The sequence below is a fragment of the Rhinopithecus roxellana genome, chromosome 5, assembly GCF_007565055.1.
Source record: "Rhinopithecus roxellana isolate Shanxi Qingling chromosome 5, ASM756505v1, whole genome shotgun sequence".
Lineage (NCBI taxonomy): Eukaryota > Metazoa > Chordata > Mammalia > Primates > Cercopithecidae > Rhinopithecus > Rhinopithecus roxellana.
The window spans coordinates 133,657,450-133,683,792 of NC_044553.1; the positions used below are offsets into that span (position 1 = coordinate 133,657,450).

A 26,343-nucleotide genomic window follows, 5' to 3' on the forward strand; every position below is an offset into this window, starting at 1 on the left:
CCCTCCATGGGCTCACCATGTCTTTCAGAATGAAAGCTAAAATCCTGATGGTAATCTCTAAGGCCCTCCCTGACCGGACCATTACCTCACTGACCTCATCTCCTGCCACTTTTGCTGCCTCTGGGATCCAACTACCTGGCCCCCCTGCTGTTTTCCCACTACTCCAAGCACACTTCCACCTCAGGTCCTGGAATGTTCTTCCCTGAGACATTCACACCATTCACTCCCTCTCTTCCTTCGAATCTCTGCTCAGGTATCCCCTCTTTGGGCAAGGCCCCTCTGACCACCCAGAATTCCCTAACCTCCAACCCTGCTTTATTTTCCTCCATAGGAAAAGAATTTTGTCTTGCTTAATTTAACCTTAGGACAATATTGTCTTAGCCTAGAAATTCAGCTCGTGGATACAAAAATCCTCTAGGAGCCATAACTTCCTGTCAATCCTAAAATTTAATAAGGCAAATGTTTGGCTTCTGGGAAGCCATACTGGGAATAAGGTAAGGCCTTTTGAAAAAGCCACGATGCCCAGGTGAGGGTTGAATTGCTCACTGAGAACTCTACAGATAAGCTCATGGCAAGGCTGGGAATACCCTACACTTACCCTCTCGGTCATATACTTCAAAGTCTGCCGGGGCATTCTAATCCATATTGTCATTTGCTTTGTGTCACATTCCTAAGAGGTAGGCAGGGCAAGTTTTACCATCCTCTGTTTACAGATGAAGATAATGAAGGTCACAGAGCTCAAGTGGGCCACCCAGGGCCACAGACATATGAAGTGGTAGAACTAGAATTTAAATCTTGGTTGGTCTGACTCCAAGTGTAGTATTTGTTTCACTTTTTTTTTTTTTTTTTTTTTTTTACTGTTTCTCCATTCTGGGTTCTGACCTGGTGACCTGGAATCATAAAGATGCAGGGCCTGGCGCGAGCTGTTCGATATGGAAGGCATCTTTTCTCTAAAGAGTGTGAGCTCCCTGCCAAACAGCAGAGGCGCTTAATAGGCTTTCAGAGCAGCCATTCTAGAGCCTCCCTCGTGGCTTTCTGATCTCCCACAGCCCTGTGTTTGAGGGTCAGGAAAGGAGAATACCCTTGGATTGTTTTATCTCCTGACCACCCCGAGGCTGGCTGGACTATAAGAGGTGAGGAAAGACAAGATGGGTGAGCAGCTGCTTTCAGCTGAAAACCAGAAAGAAATCCCAGTCTTGTTGCTTTATTTTGGTTTAAAAATCAAGTCGTGTGACAATGGAAACATTTTCCTGGTTGTCCTCTCCTCTCTGCCCATGTTGACAGAAGACGGACTTGCTAATTCTGGCTGGGGTTTTTCCCTGCCTGGGCTGTTTTTCTCTTTTATCTTCATCAATTGAAGAGGGCTGCTGTGTCTTTCAAACTGTCGGAAGGTATCTGTATTTTTTTTTCTTTCACATAATTCTGTAGGTCTTTTCCCAGATATGTATTTTTCTCTCTAACTTCTAACTTGCTGAAGTTTCCGCCCATGTGACTTCCAGCGTGAGTTACCAGAAACCACAAGAGAGAGAGAGAGCGTGCAAGCCCCAACGCGAGCGACATGTCCCTTTGGGGAGCAGTCCCTCTGCACCCCAGAGTGAGGAGGACGCAGGGGTCGGAGGTGGCTACAGGGCAGGCAGAGGAGGCACCTGTAGGGGGTGGTGGGCTGGTGGCCCAGGAGAAGTCAGGAAGGGAGCCCAGCTGGTGACAAGAGAGCCCAGAGGTGCCTGGGGCTGAGTGTGAGAGCCCGGAAGATTTCAGCCATGCCTCACAGCTCCGACAGCAGTGACTCCAGCTTCAGCCGCTCTCCTCCCCCTGGCAAACAGGTAGAGTCCTCCTTTTCCTCTCTCCTACCTTCTGATTCTCCTGGGGGATGGAAAGAGACCCAGGCTTCCTTGTCCTGCCCAGGGAGCTGAGGATGGAGGAAGTGGCTCGTGGCACGGGCACTCTGTTAGACTTAAGACATGGAATTTGCTACTAAGCTGTGCATATTGGCAGAGATCCTCCTCCTTCCACCTATTCTGCCAAAGTCCGTTTTTCTCTCCATTTTCCAAGGCTGCCTATCACCTCTGCCTCACTGAGGTTGCCACCCTAAAAAGCTTTCTAGGAAGCAAAGAGGAGGATGAACATCAAAGAACACAGAGAAAAGAGTCTACTGTTCTCCAGGGCTGTAGAAAAGTGAGAGGAGTTTTCAAGCGGGCTGCTGGCATACACAGCTCAAATCCTAGATATGTAGTTCCCCAGGAGACAGCCAATAGGGAAAGAGAGAAAACGGGTCAGGGAGAAGTTAAATAAATAAAAAAAAAAAGAATAAGAGGAAGAAGGAGGAGGAGGAGGAAGAGGAGAGAGGAGGAGGAGGAGAAATCCAGGCTAGCATAGAAGGATCTCTCCACTGGGGCGCTGCCTCTGTTGCTAGCACAGCCAGCAAGGAGGGATGCTAGAGGTCCAGCCAATACCTCTTTCCCTGTGGCTTCTGGACAGGAGAAAGGAAATGAATGAGGAGGTGGCTCTGGAAGTTGGTTGGAAGACATTTGCTGGTAGTTCATCTTAGCTCTGGGGAAACCAGAGAGACTGAGATAGGGATTGTGGGAGCATTTGGAGTCTAGATTGTGACTTCCAAGTCCAAAGGTTTCAGCTTGAGGATTACCAAAAAAGGAGTGCCCTGCCCATCTCACAGCTTCTAGGGCTTTGTTTTGCACCACACTCTTGACATCCCTTGCTGTAGGAAGTCCTCCTCTTACTCATCCAACGTGTATCCGTGGGTTAAATTTTTCTCCACCTTCATCTTTTAAAAACTGCATTCTTTCCTTAACACAGGTATCCAGGAGGGCTTTCAAAATGCTGAAGCCAAAATAAAAGTATATAAATATTGCATAGGGCATCTATCCTAAGCCTCTAGTAACGGAGCAGCAGGCTGGGATGAGTCTGGATGGAGACCTCTAGAAGGCACAGAATTCAGTCCTCTGCTCAAGATGGTATCAGAGTGGCTCTGACTGCCTGGAAATTTGTACTCTTCTTAGGAAGGAAATTACTCATGGCTTCCATGGCAACTTGGTGCCCCATCCCCCTTAGAGGAAGAGCACTTCCTTCCTATCTATGCCAATGACCTCCTACCACAATGGCCTGAAAGTATTGGATATGTTGGTGAGCCCAGTACTCAGTGAGCCCAGAGCTTTGCCCTTGGATCTGTGCCCCTCTAGCCTGTGGGGGATGTGGGAGGGAACAGGACATGAGTTGCCAAGACTCCTACACCTATGCTGCAGCATCTGGGGGAGAACTGGAGCTAACCTCTCTGCCCAGGCACAGGACATGCCCATCTCTGGGTGTAATTAGAGAACACCCAAAGATCCCCTTATCCTACCAAGCACCCATCTATTACCCATCACAGCCAGGTCACCTCCACCTTTAACGTTCTTTTTGGCATTGATGTGCCAGGCATTGTGTTGGGGCCATGGAGAATGTCACAGTGGCTGAGCACAATGGAGAGAAAGAGGAGGCAGATCTCGGATGCACCTCAGCTCAGGAATGCAGCAGAAGACCACATGGGGTGCAGTGGGGGAAGGGTCTTGGAAAGCCATCGGGCTCAGCACCAGAAGATGTAGCACCCTCAGATGACCGGGAGTCCTTGGGCACACTCTTAGAGCCTCAGTTTCCTCACATATAAAATGGAAATGATGATATCAACTTCGCAGCATTAGGGAGTTAAACAAGGGCACCTCTGAAAGAACACTTGCACACAGGTTGGCATACAGTAGGCGCTCAACAAAGTTTGAGAAAAAGAAAACAGCTGAAAAAACAGCAAGAAGAGGCTAAAGGCCAAAAAGTGAGAGGGCAAGGGTGGAGCAGCCCTACAGAGGAGAGGTGAAAAAACACACTCCATCGCCTTAACCTTTTTTTGTTTTTTGCCAAATACAGCCCTATTGAGGCCTCAAGTTCTCTTGCCTTTTTCCTGTAGCTTTTGGTCCAAAAAGTCAGAGACCTGGGGATGTGTAACCAGCCATGGAGAAGAGCTCTCCTTCAGGTGCAGGCTTTTGGTAAATAGGGGGATGGAGGGTTTGTGCAGAGACGAAGGCATGGAAGGATGGCTGGACGGACACCATACACCACCAGAGCCTGCTTTCGCTCAGAAGGGAGGAGCAGACCCGTGTAATCCTTCCCGTCTCTGCTTCCCAGGACTCATCTGATGATGTGAGAAGAGTTCAGAGGAGGGAGAAAAATCGTATCGCTGCCCAGAAGAGCCGACAGAGGCAGACACAGAAGGCCGACACCCTGCACCTGGTAAGTGTTCAGATCAATCTTCATCCTCGTGAGCTTTAGGCTTTGCCCTCCACCATCTGGGAACCCTTGGACCATAGTTTTGATTCTGCTTGCATGGGGTTGTGTATGTGGGGCAGGTTAGTGGAGGGTGAGGGCTGTGGGGTAAGGTGGGGAAGGGAAGCTCTCCTGCAAGTGCTTTAAGAAGGCTCTGTAGGCCGGGCGTGGTGGTTCACACCTGTAATCCACTTTGGGAGGCCAAGGTGGGTGGATCACCTAAGGTCAGGAGTTTGAGACCAGCCTGGCCAACATGGTGAAAGCACGTCTCTACTAAACATACAAAAAATTAGCCAGGTGTGGTGGTGCGTGCCTGTAATCCCAGCTACTCGGGAGGCTGAGGCAGGAAAATCACTTGAACAGGCAGAGGTTGCAGTGAGCCAAGATCACACCATTACACTCAAGCCTGGGTGACAAGACTGAAACTTCGTCTCAAAAAAAAAAAAAAAAAAAAAGAAGGCTCTGTAGCAGGGAATGGGCCAGGAGGCTGAACAGAGAAATGGGCCTTTCTACCCCAGGAGGGCTCAAGGGGTAGGTGAGTTGAGTGTGGGAAGCCCAGAGGCTGAGCTGAAGGCAGAACCACTTGCTCAGGGATGGGGCAGCCAGAGAGTGCTCCATGGTGCTCCATCCTTCATGAGAAGGATGAAGAAAGGAGAAGGCAGAGCTGTATTGGGAAACAATTTAGAAGGTATCAAGTACTTTGGGGATGGCCCATTATCTCGCAGTGCAAGGACCACATGTAGTCACATCCCTTGGCAGACACCCAAATGCCCCTGCATTTGACACAAGGAGGTCCACAGGGCACTGCACTGGATTTCTCTTTTCAGAGCATTATTAAAGTCTTATTTTGAAATTTCTGTCTTTAATGCTACCCCAAGGGGTCTGTGAAACATTCTATTTCAAGTGCACTTATCTGGGATGATCACCGTCCTAGTTGAGTTGCCTCTAGTTCCAAATTTTTCTAGAGAAAGCGTTGACATCTGGCTTGAGCAGTCTGGGGCCTTGAGCAGTGCTGGACTGCAGTTCCACCAGTGGCCAGGGCCCTAGATGGTGTTTCTAGGTTCTGGCTGTGCCCCTCATAAAGTACTGCTTTCTCCTCATTGCTCATACCTTACCACCTTATCTCTCTTCACTCTGCCCCCAGTATGGTTCTTGTTCAACCAACTCTTCACTAGTTTCTTTCTCTCCATCCCCTCATCCCCTTCCCTAGCAATTCTACCTTCCTGCCCTTCCTCCAGAAACCTTCCCTTACCTCTAAGAGCCTAGCAATTCCTTTCCATGGAAAAAGTGCAATTGGCACCAAAAATGAGTAAGCTTGTACTTATTTGGAAGATTAGCATGATAATCAGCCAGTTAGAACAGCTGTGTTAACCGTATCAAGAATAAGTAAGTAAGATGTAGTTTTAGGGGAAAGAATGCATCTTTTAGCTTTGTAAGAAACAGAGCAGACTGCACCAACAGCTCTGATTGTGTGCTTGGGTTTTATTTGAAATGTATTCAGCATACCCTCCATTGCACACTAACATCAAGTTCACAACTATTTGTTAACTTTTTGGAAAGAAAGAATGAACAGAAAGTCTGTACTAACTGTGCTCAACAGTCCTAATGTCAAGTTGTTGGTGGCCCTGCTGCTTGTATGTTCTCTGTGATTTCGTTGTGTCCCCACATTCTGGTTTACCATCTTAAGCTTGAACATCTATGATCCTTACCTCTTTCTCTATCAGAAGCTAATTCTGATTCAGTATTCTTTAGAGCAAGCAAACAGACCAATCAAAATTTAAAAGGATAAAATCTTCCTTGTGTACAAGTAGACAGTGTCCTGAGACTGGCAAACTGCTGTAAGCTTTGTCAGTGTGTACTTGTTTTCTTAAGTGGAGCGTGAGTATAGTTCAGCAGCTTGGCAGTCAGAACAGGGATTGAATCCCAGCCCTGCTGCCTATCTGTGTGACAGAGATATTCTTAGCCTCCCTTGGGCTTGGTTTCCTTATCCAGAAAATGGAAAATGACAGTAACTACCCTACACAGGTCGTGCACTTAAAGAGCCCAACACAATGCCTGTCATTCATAAATACACAAACATTTGAGTATTAATAAGGGTAATAATAATTATTATAAGAAGCAAGATAAATAATCACAAATTATACACACATACACATTATATATATAAACATATATCCATTTTATGTATATTTAATCACAGAAGCTAAGGGTTGAAATGTTTCTTAAAGGCTTTAAAGTTCAGACATAAGCTTGATGCTTCAGACTTCTCTGCTACACCTCCAGCCAATGGTCCTCTTGTATGTCTGGTCACTTCTAGGGTTAGAGATCTTCCTGTCTCCTAATTTATGAACAGAAGAGTCTTCCCTATGTTAAGCTGCACCCCTGCCTCCCTGTAAATTCAACTTACTAGTCTTAATCCAACCCCTTGTGGACATATTAATGGGGTGACACAGATGTGTCTTTGCTGTGGCAAGGCTTTCAACACTAACTCAGCTCTCTCCCTCTCCAAGACAAATGTCAGAGCCCAAAGAGTCAGCTCATCTAATTATACAAGTCATGTGACATTAGGATAATCTCTAGAGCTTGAGAGTTCACAGAGCCCCAAGTCATATAATCAGCATATCCATAGCCACACCCCAGCCTCAGTCTCTGGAATGTTCCCATCTTCCCCACATCTGAACACAGATTCCTCCCCCACTGCTTTCTTTTGAGCACCACAGCACCGTCTTCACCTTTTGCCTGATGAGTGGGTCACAGCAGAGTTGACACAGCAAGCCTGCGGACTGCCGCCAATGCAACTTATGTTTCTTGGCTTCAGGTAGAAGCTTTTGGCAGCAACGTGTTCAATCTGCCACCATCAAATAGGAGGTTTAGCTGTGGTTTGAAATCTTCCTTTCCTCCGAGATGGCAATCACCCATCTTCTCCATCCATTATCCTCTTAATTATGTCTGAGATTCAGGTGAAAAGTCTTCTGGTTTACCACCAGTGTCAGGGTTCAGTGTGTGGTTTGCCCTTGACTCCTTTCCATGCTTGGTTCCACATGCTGGGATTGTTCTCTGGCCCTCAGACATGGTCATAGGACTTGCCTACCAGTGCTTTACAGATGAGGGTTTGGGAGCTACTGAGAGTACCATATCAAACAAGGACCACATTCCTATTAGGGTTCCAGCTTCATATACACTGGGATATTTCCTTAGTTTCAACTGCTGTCACTACTATCAACCTTAAAATACTGAAACAATTACCTTGTTCTTCTAGTGAGAGTGTGGGATGCTTACTATTCAACATTTCAGTATCTGTCCTATAAATAGCTGGCACCAAGACATTGTACATTGATTGCTTTAAAAATTGACAGAGTAGGGAGAGAGCCTCTTTTTATGATTGTGTTATAAATCCCTGGCCTTGACTATCTCTGACATAAAATGGATCAGGTGATTCCTTTCGTAATTGTGACATCAACGAACAATCTAATTCTGTTTTAATTCTCCTTTTGTTGAGCATCTCACGCAAGCACCCATTGCACTTAGTTCCTTTTCTCCTGCAGACAACTATAGGGTTCATTATATATAGTACAGACGTTGATTAAAAATGAGAAAGGCATAACTTGACCAGTTAGTTTCTAAAAGATATCAATAGCTAATAAATGGATCTAAGATAATCAGTTGAAAAATTATTGAAATAATAAGAGAATGCAGTCAGCTTCTAAAATTAAAACAAATGTAATAATATTTCTATAAACAAAACATAACCAATTAGGAAATTAATGGAAGGAAAGGTCCCATTTATAATACCAATGACAGCAACAAATGGAAAGAAGGAATAATTTAACAAAAATTATGAAGAGTATCCCAAATGACTTTAAAAAGATTCAAATAATTGTAAAGATATACCTATGTAAAGTTAGCAATTTTCCTTAAATTAATTGATAAATTTAATGTGATTCCAATAAAAACCCAATAGGGTTTTCTGGGATTTGGGCAAGAACTGGATTAGCTATTCTAAGTGTCCAGTGAAAAAAATCATATGACAATTGCCAGGAAAATTCTGAAGAATAAGAGTAATGAAAAAAGATTAACTGACCAACATATTAAAGTGAAACACAAATACAGAAATCAAAACAATGTGGAAAAGACAGAACATTGAACAGGGTAGAATATGGAAACAGACCCAAAAACAAATCCAGATTTTAAGACCCAAATACATATTTCAACTCCTAAGACACAAGTATAAATACAAAATGGGCTGGGCATGGAGGCTCACGCCTGTAATCCCAGCACTTTGGGAGGCTGAGGCTGGTGGATCACTTGAAGTCAGGAGTTCGAGACCAGCCTGGCCAACATGGTGAAACCCTGTCTCTACTAAAAAATTCACAAAAATTAGCTGGGTGTGGTGGCAGATGCCTGTAATCCCAGCTGCTCAGGAGACTGAGACAGGAGAATCACTTGAATTCGGGAGGCAGAGGTTGCAGTGAGCCGAGATCGCACCACTGCACTCCAGCCTGGGTGACACAGCAAGAGTCCATCTCAAAATAAATAAATTAATTAATACAAAATGACCAGGATGGCATTTCAAACCAATAAGAGAAAGCTGAATTATTCAACAGAGTTGAGACAATTGGCTAGTCACTTGGGGTGGCGGGGGGAAGCTGGATCCTTCATTTCTTATACAACACACATACACACAGATTAAATGTTAAATTTCTTTTTAAAAGGAAGCTAAAGAAACTTGAAAAGACAAATAACCATTAACAATGTATCTTGGAATGAATAATTATTTTCTAAATAAAACTTAAAACCCTGAAGCCATAAAGGAAAAGATTGATATACATTACTTTTGTTCATAAAAAGTAAAAGTTGCTATATAGATCAAAATACTGTATGCAAAACCGAAGGCAAATGACAAACTGAAGAAAAATATCTGTCTAACACATATGACCAAAAAAGGTATGTTTACTTACTATATGAGAGAGTTCTTATGAATAGGAAATGATTAACAACCCAAAAGAAAAATGAACAATGACTATGAATAGGTAATTTAGAGAAAAGAGAACTAAGTGGCAAATAAATGTGTGAAAAGATGGTAGACGAAAAATGCCAATTAAAGCAGCAGTGAGGCTGGCAAAGGTGAAACATGTTGTTGATACACAATGTTGCCAAGGCAATGAAAAAGCAGGCACCATCACACACAGCTAGTAGTAGAGCCTGCATAACCCTGGTAGAGGGCAATTTGCCCACGTCCATCCAAATTATAGGTGCACATACCCCGTGACTCAGCAATTTGACATCCAGGAGTGTATTCACAAGCAAATCCATAGATCATACAGTTCTGTACATGTAAAGATAATCATTGCTGCATTGTTTCTTATAGGAAAGACTGAATACAAGCTAAAAAAAATTCATCAATAAGGGATTCAAGAAGTCATTGTCCATTCTGTGGAATATTGTAGAGATGTGAAAATAATGAGTTACATCTGAATGTGCTAATCTGGAAAGATTATCAAGTTTCTGCACTTTTAAGTTAAAAAGGTACAAATATAGTCCATTGTTTCCTCCCATTAGTTTTTTAATTTAATGTTATTTATTTATTTGTTTGTTTGTTTTTAGAGACAGGGTCTCGCTATGTTGCCCAGGCTGATCTCGAACTCCTGAGCTCTAGCGATCTGCCCACGTTGGCCTCCCAAAGCGTTGAGATTACACGTGTGAACCACAGCGCCCAGCCCCTTCTGTTTTTAACAAAAAGAAAAAGATACATACATGCATAAGTATAAATGCAAACATTTTCAAATAGATTATAAAACATTGTTAATGATATTTATTTCTGAAAAGTAGGACTAAAGATCTAACGTAAGAGGGAGATACTTTGCATTCTTTACCTTTTATACAGTTTGGGATTTTTTATCACATGCTTTTATCTTTGTAATATAGATATCAAAATTCTCAACATTGATCATTACCACACATGCTTTAGGATGATTTCTTTTCTAATTCTGACATCAAACATTTAATAATCTTCCATCATGACATGGAAGAGTATTCAATCTTGACATTATCTTTTGAACATCGTACATAAATATCTCAGCCCTTGGGAGAACCAACTGTAGGTTGGGATTTGAGTGATTCTAAGGTCCACAATACTATATGATAAAAGACGGTGAATCCGTTCCCTTTGTGTAGCCATCTTGGTTGGTTGGTAGTGGCTATGTGGTGCTGTACATCTGGAAGGATTTCAAGTCAAAGGCCAGGAGGATCAGTGGAAAAGAGAGCTGAGGTCAATTAAGAAGCTTTGTTCATGAAAAGGCTAAAACTAGCAGAGTTACCGGGAGCAGTGGCAAACAGCAGTGTTAGCCCTGAGACGAGCTGTTGACAAGTCAAATCTGGCCTGGTGGATGGAGCTGAAAGCAAGTGAGAGAATCAGCCAAGTTTGAAAGCTCGAGATTTAGGTGCTCTTTTAGATGGAAGTGGGCCAGGTGCTTGCCTGGGGCTGCCTCCTGAAGGAGTCTCACACCTGTTTAAGAAAAAAGAGAGGTTTACAGGTTCCAGGGATGTGCTTTGTCATACATGACAGAAAAGTAATGAGTAAAAATTATGCATTAAATGAAACTTTGAGCTAACATGGTGAGAAATACGGTATTTACAATTGGAGGAATATCAAGTAATGGAGGAAAAGATATTAGGGTAGCACTATTGTTCTTGGCCTCTGAGGAGGCAGAGAAGGATGCTTACGGTCCTAATTCACTCCTATTTCACTCCTGGAATTCTTTTGCCCTCTCTGGGAGACCATGCCATAAAGTTTGCTGGCACAGAGAAGTCACAGGTCAGGAATGTTCAGACTAGTTCCACCCTTAAAAAGTTCAGTGTAGAATCAGCGAACCATTTATGGAAAGAGATGCGACCATTCTGTCTCCATTGCTATGAATTTCTTTTAAGAAAAAACCATGTTAATTGAACAAATGACTATGTATTAACGACTGTGCTTCAAGTGCTCTCCCTGCAGCATCTCATTTAATCTGCATAAAAGCCGTATTTTATAATTCCTTGCACTAAGTAACTTGACAGAGATGATACAGCTTGTGACTAGGTGTGTCTGACTTCAGAACCCATTTTCCTAACCATTAAGTTTTACTGCCTCTTTATTCAAACTCTGATGCAGCTGTATTCATCTTCCCTAACCTATATTTTCCTTGAATTTCTTCATGAATTTATTTTTTTGATTTTTAAGCAACAGCCTCCAAAATCTACACTATCCCCCAGCCATCATCAAGCCTGGTCAAGAAAGTAAAGACATGTTTACTTTCAATACAGTATATCAATTGTACAATTGATATCATATATGTCATATATATCATGATATCGATATATATAGGTACTATATATAGATAGGTACAATTGGCATATCAAATGATACAATATATCAACTGAAACCTTTTCTAACATCTTTCACAGGAATTACTTTTGACACAACAGAGTTTGAAGAAAAAATAATTTACAAAGATGTTTAGTTCATCATTATCTGTGAATAGTAAATACTTTTTCAATGCTATAAAACTTGACAGGTGGCTTACAATGGAAGATGAAGCATATTATGATATATTCATACAATAAAAAAATTTATGCTGGTACTAAAAATGATTATGTAGATCTGTATTTATCAACATAGAGAGATGTCAGTGATATAGCATTAAGTGAAAAAGGCAAATTACAAACAGCATGCAAAGTATAACCCTTTCATGTAAAATGTGTGGGTTTTGGGCATGGTTGCATGCATAAAGAGGTGTCTGGAAGGATATTCTCCAAAATGCTAATAGCAGTTATGAGTAGTTGAGTTTTGGTAGTTCATCTTATTCTTGGTACTTTTCTCACTTTTTTATTATAATGAATGGGTACCATTTTAAAAATCAGAATTTAAAAAATTAGGCTATTTTGGGGAGGGAAAACACATCAAGGAATCCACCACCCCTAACTGCTTGTCTTACCAATGACAGGTCGGTGTGGCTACTTTTGGGAGGCATATTGGAAATTGGGAGTCCATCTCCATGCTGATCTTAATGCTGTAAAGAATGACTATTTGGGAGGCCGAGGCAGGTGGATCACGAGGTCAGGAGATCAAGACCATGCTGGCCAACACGGTGAAACCCGTCTCTACTAAAAATGCAAAAAATTAGCCGGGCGTGGTGGCGGCACCTGTAGTCCCAGCTACTCGGGAGGCTGAGGCAGGAGAATGGCGTGAATCTGGGAGGCGAAACTTGCAGTGAGCTGAGATCCCACCATTGCACTCCAGCCTGGGCAACAGAGTGAGACTCCATCTTAAAAAAAAAAAAAAAAAAAAAAAAAGAATAACTGTCTACATAGGATGATGGTCCTAGGTCACAAACTGACAGCTGCCTGTTCAGCAGACGTCTTGATGGAGCTATTCTCAGCAGCACCCAGACTTCCTTCTCTTAAGCAGAATGGGACAGTCTCCCCAGAGTGCCCCTGTGCAAGCTTCTCAGAGGTTTTCTTAGTCTCCTCTGTTGAACTTAATCTAGTCCTCTGCTTCCTAGGAGGGGTGGGTTGGGTCCACAGTACAAAGTCCCCTTCAGACTGTGAGATATCTGTAGAGGGTTCCACCATGGGTTCACATGATGGCTTCTGGAGTGAATAACAATCCTAATAGTCATACTACCTTGTTGATAAAATTTCAGAATTAAGTGGGAACTCAGAGATCTTCTAGGGTGACCTGCCATGTTTCCAATGAGGAAACAGATGACACCCAAGAGCCCAAACCTCTTGCCTTCCCACCAGTCTGCTTTTGTTTCATGCCACTTTGCTGAACAGAGCTTTACTAGGCAGGTGTTTACATAAGGCCTTTTGCTAAGGTGGGCCAAGAAGCAGGCCATTAACCAGAACACTTGAACAGTCTAGGCACTCATCAGCTCCAAAACATACAGCTACACAACAAGAGACCAGAAAAAGAGTGAGTCTAAGCTTGACAGTGGCCGAAGTGGAAATGTTTCTTTGTTTAAAAGAGGTTTTAAAGTTGCAATCCAAAATTTAAAAGGGCAGTGGCATATTGGGGAAAACATTTGCATCAAATTACATAAATGAAGGTTTAATATTTATGCTACAGAAAGAAAATCTTATAAAGCAAAACATCAGGACTCCAATAGACAAGTGGGCAGAGGCTATAAACAGAAAGCTTACATAATATTTTTCCTACCAAAATGAAAATACCCTAATTTCCGATTCTGATTATGAAAACGATACACATTAAGGCAAGGTTTCTCAACCCCAGTGGAATTGACACTTCGAGTTCGATAATTCTTTGTTGTTGGGGGTTGTCCTGTGCCTTGTAAAATATAAAATTTACCCACAAGATGCCAGTAGAACGCCCCCTCACCCTGCTTAGTTTGACAACCAAAAATATTTCCAGAACTTGCTAAATGTCCCTGAAAAGGCAAAATCAGTCCTAGTTAAGAATGCTACACTAAGGAGACAGACACATGGAAAGTTGTTCTTTCTCCTTAATACTTGATAACTTGTAACATTAACATGAAATTAAGAAGCCTTCATAAAGCCAACTGGCAACAAGTAAATTATTTAAAATTATAACACCTAAATGCCAGTGAGGTTGTAGCTAAATGGATAGAAGCATATGCTACTGGTGACATTATATATTTGACATGACCCTTTTTCAGTAACACTTCTCAGGATTGGGAAGATTGAATGCCTCCTTTGCCTCATTCATCTCGTTCCTAGGAATTTACCCAAGGAAATCATTGCACAGAGACAAAACCCAGTATGCATCAAGATGTTCATCTCAGCGTTATTTTTAATAGTGACAATTTGATGACAACCAAGATGTCCAACATTAGAAGACCACTTTAAGTAAATTGTGGATCATCAATTTGATGATGTAATCATTAAAATTTATGTTCACTATGTAGATGTGATAAAATTATGACAGAAAGCAAAATACAAATTGTATGTGTACTGTGATTGGAATTTTGTAAAAATAAGTATGCATGTTTGTTCAAAAGGATGAGACAGCCAAGTGGGATGGTTCATGCCTGTAATCCCAACACATAGGGAGGCCAAGGCAGGAGGATGACTTGAGACCAAGCTGGGCAACATAGTGAGATCCTGTCTCTACAAAAAATAAAAATAATTAGCCAGGCACAGTAGCTTGCACCCAGCTACTCTGGAGGTTGAGGTGGGAGGATCTTTTGAGCCCAGGAGGTTGAGGCTGCAGTGAGCACTGCGCTCTGGACTGGGTGATAGAGTGAGACCCTGTCTCAAAAAAAAAAAGGATGAGATCGCAATGTGTGTAAATGAAAACAGCTGTGTTAAGGGACTAGGATCATGGGTGTTTTTAACTTTTAAAAAATATCTTTAATGTTATTAATACCATATTTTTTTATTTTTAAAGAAACAGAAGAAAATAGCCAGAGAGCTGAAGGAACTCTGGAGGACATCAAGTACAAGGACAGGGAGGATATTATTGAGCTCAAATTTGGGGATCAGGTTTTGTTAGGAGACCTTATAATTTATACCCCAAAAAGCAATACTTTGAGAGTGGAAGATGGAACTTGTAAATATTACACCAAGACAACAAGTGTACCAGTAAATGTCTGGTCACCCTAGACAGGGAAACCAAGAAACATGACATGGAGCTCTCATGAAAATTCAGAAGAAGTGATAAAGTTCAGAGTCAAGCAGAGAGGACTGGATTCCTATGACCAAAATGTGATTTCCTGCAACTGAGGACCTTGTAACTAAAAGAGGGTACTCAGCTGGCATAAGAATATGTCTTATCATTAAGATAGTAGTGTGACACAGAAAATTATAAAAAGCAAAGGCCATATAATCAGTACTAGAGCTGAGATCAGCAGAAGTGATTCATCTACTCAACAAATATTTATCAGCCAGGTACAGTTTGTTCTAAGCACTGAGAATATTGCAGGGACAGGACAGATTGAGTCTCCGATTTCACGAACCTTACAGTCAGTTGGAAGTCAGGCTGGAAAACAAACAAATAAACACACTAATCACATGACATGTAAAGTGCTTCAAAGAAGATGAAATCATGCAATGTGGAAAGTGTCTAAGGGAGGAGATTGGGGCAGCGATCAGGGGAGGCCTTCCTGAAGCCCTGGCGTTTGAGATCAAAGGTGAATCAAAGAGGAGATTGGAAAGATCTGGGGAGAGAATGATCTCAGCCTAGAGAGCCTTGAGGCCAAGCTGCGAGGCCAGGCAAAGGTCAGAAAAGTGCCTGGTAGGGCGGAGACCAAGTTCAAGACCATAAGGGAGTGAGGAGGAGCTCAGTAATAACGGCAATTGTGGGGCTGAGCACAGTGGCTCACACCTGTAATCCCAGCACTTTGGGAGGCCAAGTTGGGTGGATTGTTTCAGGCCAGGAGCTGGAGACCAGCCTGAGCAACGTAGCGAAACTCCATCTCTACAAAAAAAATTTTTTTTTAAATATCCAGGCATGCACCTGTGGTCCCAGCTACTTAGGGAGGCTGAGGCGGGAGGTTTGCTTGAGTCCAAGAGGTCGAGGTTGCAGTGAGCTGTGATAGCACCACTGCACTCCAGCCTGGGCAACAGGGCAAGATCCTGTCTATAAAATAAAATAAAATAAAATAAAAAAGGCAATTGTGCTGCTAGGAGCAGGAACTGGATGGGGCATGTGGTGGGGACCCAACTAATGCAAACCATGCCTGGGGGGATTTCTCTGAACCTAAACTTGGATCATAAGTTGAGAAGCAATAGCACCTCACTGGGCTGTTTGACAGTTTAATTGAGAGGGCAAATGTAAGAACAAAGCAATATTGTCATTTTTTGTTTTACACTGTTCGTTTGTTTAATGCAGAGAGTCCGGCCTTTTCCTACAAACAATCAGATATGTTATCCTACATGAACACAGACGTTCTTCTTTCTGGTTGCTTATAAACTCTTTAAGGATATCAATAGTTTCAGGGGATTGGCCTTTCACAACTGGTCAAGTCTCCTTTGTTGGGTATGAACGGGGAAGGTAAAATTTGAACTACGAAATGACATGACGAAGTTCTTAAAATGGTTGTAATTCTGCCACTCCTACCCTATTGGTTCAGTTTGGGGAATAAACAGAAGTTTGACTTAGGCCTTTTGAAAAAATGAATCTCTTGGATTCATTTGGAAGTATCCCAGAGTTACAAAGGAGAAGCCGTGGAAGAGTTTGAGTGGTATGTTCATTACTCTCTAGGAGTTCTCATGGATGTCACAGATTGACTCAGTTGACCCTTCTTCATAGGCACGTCTCAGATTTTGGAAAATTATTCCAGATTATAAGTTGGCAGTCAAGCAACGTGATTTGATCGAACACTTACTCTGTGGCAGGCACTGTCCTTGTCACTGAGGACAAAACAGTGAAGACAATAATAGCTCCTGCCCTCACAGAGCTCAGCAACGTAAAGGGTAAAGAAACGGTTAAAGTTATAATTACTGAAACATGAATAGATCCCTGAGCTCTTGCCTTTCCATTATATGAATGAACTGTACTGGACTATTTAGAATTGTTTTCATCAATTTAAGAATATAATAGTAGTGTGCTTAAATGGACATTGTGTTTTAGAAAATTTTTTAAACTAGAAATAGTCTCCCAACTCTTTAAATTTTCAAATATTATACTATCAATGATAAAATAAATGAAAATATGTAAAAATACAACACAAATGTAATAAAATCAAACACTACATAGTTATGTCATATTATTATTATTTTGAGACAAAGTTTCACTCTTTCCCCAGGCTGGAGTGCAGTGGTGCAATCATGGCTCACTGCAGCCTCCACCTCCCAGGCACAAATGATCCTCCCACCTTGACCTCCCAAAGAGCTGGGACTACAGGTTTGTGCCACTGTGCCTAGCTAACTTTTAATTTTTTTGTAAAGATTGGGTATCACTATGTTGCCCAGGCTGGTCTCAAACTTCTGGGCTCAAATGACCCTCCTGCCAAAGATGCCTCCCAAAGTGCTAGGATTACAGCAACTGCACTTGGCCTTACGTTATTTTTAAAAGGAATCCACTATGAACATGACTTGCTGCACATTAGGCTCACTTAGGAAGTACTCCAGAACAATTAAATTGGAACCTCTGGGGGTCTGGCATCCAGGAATCCAGGCTGTTTAAGACTCTCCAGGTGCTGGCAGTGTGCACAGCCAGGGTTGAGGATCAGAAGCAGTGCATTTGCAGCCTATCAGGTCTGTACCTGAATGTGTGGAGTGAGTAGAATGTGTGGAGTGAGCAGAATGTGTGGAGTGAGTGTGGGGCAATTATATGGGTAAGTACCCAGATACTCTGTCAGATACAGTGGCCTGATGGCTTAAAACAAAACAAACTATTCAAACCCTTGCTTTGATGGCAGTTATTATTTGTTTTGTTGTTTGGTTTTGAACATTGATAACCTTGCTAGTGGTAACCTTTGTAACCTGAAGCATCAGTATCAGCCAAGATTGCATGCATTCAGAGACAAATGATAGACCAGCCATCAAATACAGGAATCAACAAATCATGGCCTACTTTTCATGTAACAAGTTCAAAAGTGGAGAGACATCAGGCTAGAGCAAGGAAGAACCAAGCTCCTTCTCTCTGAGCAGCCATCCTCAGTATGAGGCTTTCACTCTCTAGACTGTGAGATGGGTGCCAAGCCTCTGGGCATCAGTCTATGTTAAGGGAAGGAGGCCTTTGTCCTTATGAGCAGGCTGTGCCTTTTTAGTAGGAAGGGAAGCTCTGCCTCCACCTCCCTCCCACCCATCAGGTACTTCTGCTTACGTATCTTTGGTCAGAGTTCTGTCACACAGCTACCCCTAGCTACAAGGTAAGCTGGATTTTTTTTGTTTTTTGTTTTTTGTTTTTAGCAATTCTGTTCCCAGTTTTCCTAGAGGCAGGCAAAGGAGAAGGGGTTTGGGATGCATGCTGAATGAACCAACCTATAGTTATTTCACATTTGAGGGCAATGAAATCATAGTCTTGAAAACCAAGGACCAGGCAATAGCCTTTTAACTCTGTGACTAGACAGGCCCCTGAGGGCATGGCTGATGTGGCCAAACATCTGTTAATGACAAAGTTGCTTATGGCCCTAGAGTTTCAGCTCTAAGACATGAAAGTGAAGTTTCCTCCAGAATCACACATGTGCATTATTCAGCGCAAAGATCTGTGGTTTGGTGATTCCTCTTCTCCTTTCATAAAGTGAGAGGCAGCAGTTCGGGTGGATTTCCCCAGGAATGGTGGGAGATGTGGGCCTAGATCCTCCCCCCGCTTGGGAAGAGTCATACTTTTCAATCGGAAGCCTGCTCCAGGAATGGCAGGCTCCACCCTCTGCATGTGACATACAGGGGCTGGTAACTGAGGGAGCCTGAACATATATCTGGGTGTGAGGGATAAACTTCGAACGCCACTTAAGTGTGGGTGGGAGCCAAAAGGTCACTCTGCCAATAAATGACTACATGTCCTGTTGAGGAGAAAATACACCGGGACTATTTTCACCCTTCTGGAAATTGTGATTAGAAAATGCAAGGAGAAGGTCAAGACACTAAACGGGAGCTGCAGGGAGGAAGCCTCCACCCTGCTCAGAGTGTCTGGAGAGTCCCGGCCGGAGCCCGGCTAGGAAATGCCAGCCTTTTCCGTGGTCTTCGTCCCTAATGGCTCCCTGTGGGTGAGGGAGCTGCCTGGGGGTTCCCCATTGTCGAGGCGCTCTTTGAGTGACCCCCACCTAAGCCCCTCCAGTAGGGGATTTCCCAGAATGTTCCCACACCCCCAGGAAGTCTCTTCCTTAGCTACCCCCAAGCTGCCTGTGGTTCATGATAGAGGTAGGTGGCATCAAGTGACCCCACAGGTGAGGGATTTGCCTGAGGTGGGAAAAGAGGAAAGATAAAATTGGAAAGCCAACCGGGCTGAGGAGTTACCTCACAGGAGAGAACTGTCAAACAGTATAACGTTTAAACAGACTTTAAAGGCAAGAGAGGATGGAGGGCACAGACTCTGAGGCCAGAGTGCCTCAATTCAAGCACCAGTGCTGCAACTTCCAAGCTGCATGACCTTGAGCCAGTCACTTAACTTCTCTCTCTCTTTTTTTTTTTGAGACGGAGTCTCGCTTTGTCACCCAGGCTGGAGTGCAGTGGCTGGATCTCAGCTCACTGCAACCTCCGCCTCCCGGTTTATGCCATTCTCCTGCCTCAGCCTCCCGAGTAGCTGGGACCACAGGCGCCCGCCACCTCGCCCGGCTAGTTTTTTGTATTTTTTAGTAGAGATGGGGTTTCACCGTGTTAGCCAGGATGGTCTCGATCTCCTGACCTCGTGATCCGCCCGTCTCGGCCTCCCAAAGTGCTGGGATTACAGGCTTGAGCCACCGCGCCCGGCTTAACTTCTCTGTTCCTCAGTTTTTCCTCTTCTGTAAAACGGAGATAATACTATCTACCACACAAGTTTGTTGAAAATATCAAATGTAATGATAACTGTAAAATACTTAAAAGAGTGATTGGCACACGGAAGTATTCAATAAAAGCTATTGGCCGGGCACAGGTGGTTCACGCCTGTAATCTCAGAACTTTGGGAGGCTGAGGCGGGCATATCACTTGAGGTCAGAAGTTCAAAACCAGCCTGGCCAACATGGTGAAACCCTGTCTCTACTAGAAATACAAAAAATTAGCCAGGTGTGTTGGCAGTCACCTGTAACCCCAGCTACTCAGAAGACTGAGGTAGTGAGAATTGCTTGAACCAGGGAGGCGGAGGTTGCAGTGAGCTGAGATTGCACCACTGCACTCCCAGTCGGGGTAACAGAGAGAGATTCTGTCTCAAAAAATCAATAAACAAATAAACGTTAGTTAAGTTAAGCTGGGCTATTTTTTTTTTTTTAATTTGGTTTCTATCCACCTTTCTCATATAAATTGAGCCAGGTTACACCTTAGACCTATTAGATCAGAATCAGGCATCAGGATTGCTAAAGCTCCCCAGGGGACCCCAGTGTGTGGATGGAGTTGAGAATCATTATTTTGGTCCAGTCTTTCTGTTTCAAAGTGAGGCAACTGGAGCTGAATAGGGAAATCGAGTCACTGAGGGTCATCCAGCCAGGACCCGGGCCCAAGCTCCCTGTTCCCATTTGCTTCTGATGGAGCTCACCATGGTCAAGAGTTCAGGACCTGGCTTTGTGTCTGAAGGAAGGTCTGGCCTCGAGTCAGCCCTTGTCCAGGGTATCTGGCCAGGTGGCCCCCTCTCCATGCAGTCCAGGAGGCAGACAGTCAGCTCTATGATTGGAAGAATGTGAGCAACTCAGGGATCTTGTGCTGTGTTGTGTGTGGGTCACCAAAACTGAGACCCAGCTTTCTCCTGGAAGACCACAGGGCAGCCAAGGACTTTTTTTTTTTTTTTTTTTTTTTGAGACAGAGTCTTGCTTGGTTGCCCAGGCTGAACTGCAATGGTGCGATCCTGGCTCACTGCAACCTCCGCCTCCCAGGTTTAAGTGATTCTCCTGCTTCAGCCTCCCCAGTTGCTGGGACTATAGGCGTGTGCCACCATGCCCGGCTAATTTTTGGATTTTTTGTAGAGAGAGGGTTTCACCATGCTGGTCAGGCTGGTCTTGAACTCCTGACCTCAAGAGATCCGCCCACCTCAGCCTCCCACAGTGCTGGGATTGCAGGCGTGAGCCACTGCACCTGGCCAACTTTCTAGTGTTCTCAGGAGACCTTTGCCCACTCACGTCTCCAGTCTCTCGGGGGAAGCAGTCTGTGAGAGAAGGAACACAGGGCCCCGAGCCAAGCCCTGCTCTGCCCCTCCCTGGCCAGCAATGAGTCTTTGCATCAAACACTCAAAGTTTCTGAACTTCTGAGAAAACAAGTGTCTTGAGGCGAATCCTACAGCACAGCTGCCACCAGTCTGTGGTCATTTTGGAGGGTATGTGGTGTAGGTTTGTCCCAGGGTCTCAGTTGTCCTCATCTGTAGAGTGGGGATAATAACAGCTGACCTTCCCTATCCCACACAGAGCGTTACTGTGAGGAGTCTGATGGACCTGGATGAATTCTGAATAGGAGAAAGATGGGTATGTGGATGCCCAAATGCAGGCTCACCCCCGCCCCTCTCTGTAGCAGAAGACATGCATATGGGAGAGGCTGCATTTCCTCCCCACCTCACTGTGCTGTAGGTGTCCAGCCCTCCTTGTTAGGGGATGTCACTGTTGTACCTCTGGATAAACAGCTGCTCCCACGCCACCTTTGCCAGTTGTCCCTTCAGCTGGGTGAGCCCTTTCCAGGGCATGATGCCCCAAGAAGAGCCCGAGTGGACTGGGCAATAGCAGGGACATGGAGGGACAAGGCCCCAGATCAGCCACTTCCTCCTGCAAGGGAAGTCAAACTCTTTCTCTCACAAGTGTCAGGCTGGCTGCACGGTCCCTGGGCTGGCAGGGCGGGTTTCTTGGGGGCCCTAGCAGGAAGCAGTCTTGCTTCCCAAGGTAAAGACGAGTTTCTTATCACTGGCGGTGGTTTTCTGGTTAGAGGTAGCAGGCAGCGGTTACAAACTTTGCCTAGAGCAAGCCAGGGATCTGCAAGCCAGGGAGGGGGAGGCAGATGAGAGAGCTAGAGTGAGCTCAGCAGAGCTTGCTTAGGGAGGAAGGACCCGCTGTCACTTCCCGAAAGCTGGGCCAGCCTCTAGGCGGGGAGAAGGTCAGAGCGGCCCTCCCTTCTACCTCGGGGTTTGCCCAGGCTCTTCAGAGCACAGAATTTACAGTAAATGTTGTCACCAGTGGAAACTCTCAGAGGGGGCGAAGAAAAGGGCTAGAGGAAGGAGCCAGGACTCCCGGCCCCCAGTTCCCGTCTTACCAACACCCCCTAGTCTCATCATGTTGCTTTATCTTACCTTTCGGTAAAGAGGGGATGCCCTCCTTCTGGGATGTGCCAGGAAATACCCAAATGGTAAAATGAATGAGCCAGCCACACCTTGCAGAAGGCAGGGCTGCGAGTCCATCATCGTGTCTTTTGGCAACTCCTCTGCCCCGTTTTAGAGGGGCTTCTTTTGTACTGACCTTGGCACACGTTCTAGCTCAGAGTCCCATTCAAGAAATGCCAGGCTGAGGCTGAGCATGCTTGTGTCTGTCCTTCACAGATGCTGGAACCTGGCTTGATGAGAAAGGCTGTGGTTGGTATATGCTTCTCTGCCATTTAAAAAAGACCACCACCCCTCGCCAGGATGTGGGGTTTGAGATGATTGACAACATAACCTATTAACCTCGTTAGCCTACAGCTCATGCCCCTGATGGATTCATTAGGGCAAATTTGGTTTTATTATTTTATTTTTTTAGAGAGGACCTCACTCCGTCACTGAGGCTGGAGTACAGTAGCACGATCATGGCTCACTGCAGCCTCCAACCCCTGGTGCTCCATAGCCGATTTTCTTGTCTTTTTATTTTTGTAGATACTGGGTCTCAATAATGTTGCACAGGCTGGTCTTAAACTCCTGGGCTCTCAGGAAGTAGAGGTTGCAGTGAGCTGAGATCGCACCATTGCACTCCAGCCTGGGAGACAGAGCGAGACTGTCTCAAAAAATAAAAATAAAAAAACAAAAAACTGCTGGGCTCAAGCGATCCTCTCACCTTGGCCTCCCAAAGTGCTGGGATTATAGGTGTGAGCCAGTGCACCCAGCCTATTTAGGGCAAATTTTAAATGTCAAGTTATCTTACATCTGCTCACCACCCACCCTATTTTTGAGTTACCTTCTTCGTGCCAGCAGATGATGTCATAAGTCTGTCAGTCAACAAACATCTGAGTTCATATTATGTGTCAGGCATCGAGCCAGGCATTAACAAATAGGCATTTAATAAGTGCTTGAATAATTAAAAGAAATTTAAAATAACATTTAACTAGTGCTTTCCAACTTGCCTGATCATTAGAATGACCTGTGGCACTAGTTAAAAATCCAAATTTCGCTCCCTAGTAGTCTAGTGGCTAGGATTTAAAACATAAAATTATTATTATTATTTTTAAATTCAGATCTGCAGCCAGGCATGGTGGCTCACGCCTGTAATCCCAGCACTTTGGGAGGCCAAGGTAGGCAGATCCCCTGAGGTCAGGAGTTCCAGACCAGCCTGGCCAACATGGTGAAACCCCGTCTATACTAAAAATACAAAAACTAGCCAAGCATGGTGACACCCGCCTGCAATCCCAGCAACTCGGGAGACTGAGGCAGGAGAACTCCTTGAACCTGGGAGGCAGAGGTTGCAGTGAGCCAAGATCGCACTACTGTACTCCAGCCTGGATGACACAGTGAGACTCTGTCTCACAAAAAAAAAAAAAAAAAAAAAAAAATCAGATCTGCGGACTTCACTCCCCGAATCCCAGAATCACTGATTCACATTCCTAGATTTTAGGATGGGCCTGAAATTCTATTCTTAACAAGCCTTCAAATTAATTCTCATGATATGGCAAGTTTGGGGAAATACTGACCTAACCCAAATAGATCTAGAAAGGTAAGACCTGGTCTCCAAATATCAGGTTGCCTTTTGAACTGAAATGTTTTTTTATTTGCATCTCCAATGACATTTGCCTCTCCTCTGTGGTTACCAATACTTAGCAGAGAAAATCTGTTTGGTTGAGTCGAATAATATAAATCTTAAAATTATACCGGCATTGCAATCTCCTGGGCTTTCTGAAGATGGAATTCCTTTTCAGTAAATGCTAATCACCAGATTGCAACTGTTGATTAATTAATGATGTGATCAGAAATCAGCACTTCTTAACAGGCATTTTTCTGATTAGCATGTATTTGATGGTTCCCCCAAGCAACAGGGAAAAGAGTGTCTGGAAAAAAGAGAAACTCACAGGCTTGGGACACGTCCAGAGTACTGTCAGGCTGCTCTCTGGTAGGCCAGACAGGGTGGAACAGAATCTTGTGGCAGACTTTGACCATTTGTTATTTATTTATTTTATTTTATTTTATTCATTTTTTTTTTTTTTTTTTGAGACGGAGTCTCGCTCTGTCGCCCAGGCTGGAGTGCAGTGGCCGGATCTCAGCTCATTGCAAGCTCCGCCTCCCGGGTTTATGCCATTCTCTCGCCTCAGCCTCCCAAGTAGCTGGGACTACAGGCGCCCGCCATCTCACCCGGCTAATTTTTTTGTATTTTTTTAGTAGAGATGGGGTTTCACCGTGTTAGCCAGGATGGTCTCGATCTCCTGACCTCGTGATCTGCCCGTCTTGGCTTCCCAAAGTGCTGGGATTACAGGCTTGAGCCACCGCGCCCGGCCATATTTATTTTATTTTTATTTTTATTTTTATTTTTGAGATGGAGCCTTGCTCTGTCACCCAGGCTGGAGTGCAGTGGCATGATCTTGGCTCACTGCAGCCTCTGCCTCCTGGGTTCCAGCAATTCTCTTGCCTCAGTCTCCCGGGTAGCTGGGATTACAGGTGTGTGCCACCACGCCTGGCTGATTTTTTATTTTTTTATTTTTTTTATTTTTAGAGACAGGGTTTCACCATGTTGGCCAGGCTGGTCTCGAACTCCTGATTTCAGGTGATCCACCTGCCCCCGCCTTCCAAAATGCTAGGATTACAGGCGTGAACCACCACACCTGGCCCCATTTAGTATTTATAAAGACCCTGAGCATTCTAGAATCTGGGTACAGTAGACAAGTATCTAGTGACTTTATTTGTAAGATGAAATGCAGACACTCGGAGCTTTTGGAGAACACATGGCATAACAGAGTGGAAAAGAGTGAAACTGGTATAAGACGGTCTCATGAACGACTTTCCATTTCCTTAGGCTCTGGCCTGCCAGTTGCTTTCCCTTGCTATATTCCCACCACCTCCCACCCACAGACACCCTCACAGAGACCCTTGCATGCATGCACGCAGAGGAGCACACTCACACACACCCCTCTATCAGGTTGAACCATGTGAAATTGCTTTTTTTGGGGAGGGGAGAGATGGAGTCTCGCTGTGTTGCCCAGGCTGGAGTCAAGAGGCTGGATCTTGGCTTACTGCAAACTCTGCCTCTCCGGTTCAAGCAATTCTCCTGCTTCAGCCTCCCAAGTACCTGGGACTACAGGCGCACCGCCACACCCAGCTAATTTCTGTTTTTGTATTTTAGTAGAGACAGGATTTCACCATGTTGCCCAGGCTGGTCTCGAACTCCTGAGCTCAGGCAATCTGCCCTCCTCAGCCTCCCAAAGTGCTAGGATTACAGGCTTGAACCACCGCCCCCGGCCTGAAATTGCTATTCTTATAGGTCACAACAGACAAATATCAGCAGCTTCACATGGTTCAGCCTCATATCTATGTGTACACACGCACACCCACCCATGTGCTTACGTAAATGCGCCCATACTCACCTACAAACATGTATACACTTGTGCACACAGTCACATGTGCAGGAAAATTCTCTGGTGCCCTTCTCCATGGCTGTGCTAGTGAACAACTAATCTGGCCCCTCCTGCGTCCCTCCGCACCCTACCCGCCTTGCCACCTTCCCCAACATTAACCTCCGGTGCTGATCCCCACCCCTACAGGAGAGCGAAGACCTGGAGAAACAGAACGCGGCTCTGCGCAAGGAGATCAAGCAGCTCACGGAGGAACTGAAGTACTTCACGTCGGTGCTGAACAGCCACGAGCCCCTGTGCTCCGTGCTAGCCGCCAGCACGCCCTCACCCCCCGAGGTGGTGTACAGCGCCCACGCCTTCCACCAGCCTCATGTCAGCTCCCCGCGCTTCCAGCCCTGAGCTTCCGATGCGGGGAGAACAGAGCCTCGGGAGGGGCACACAGACTGTGGCAGCGCTGCGCCCATCCCGCAGAGGAGCCTGTCGACCTGGAGACCCGGAGACGGAGGCCTGGACAAGGAGTGAACACGGGAACTGTCACGACTGGAAGGGCGTAAAGCCTCCCAACAGTGCCGCAGCGTTTCGGGGGGCGTGTGCTGGACCCCACCACTGTGGGTTACAGGCCCAATGCAGAAGACTATCAAGCAAGATGCTCAAGTCCCATGGCACAGAGCAAGGCGGGCAGGGAAGCGTTATTTTTCTAAATAAAAGCTTTAAAAGAAACCA

General features: G+C 44.7%; 1 protein-coding gene across 1 annotated transcript; it reads left to right on the forward strand.

The window, feature by feature from the left end:
• The first annotated feature begins 1,502 nt into the window (after positions 1 to 1,502).
• Positions 1,503 to 26,343, forward strand: BATF (basic leucine zipper ATF-like transcription factor). Its single transcript, XM_010382673.1, has 3 exons — positions 1,503 to 1,823; positions 4,171 to 4,275; positions 25,810 to 26,343. The coding sequence occupies exons 1-3, from the start codon at positions 1,761 to 1,763 to the stop codon at positions 26,017 to 26,019; spliced, it is 378 nt and encodes a 125-aa protein (XP_010380975.1). The 5' UTR covers positions 1,503 to 1,760; the 3' UTR covers positions 26,020 to 26,343.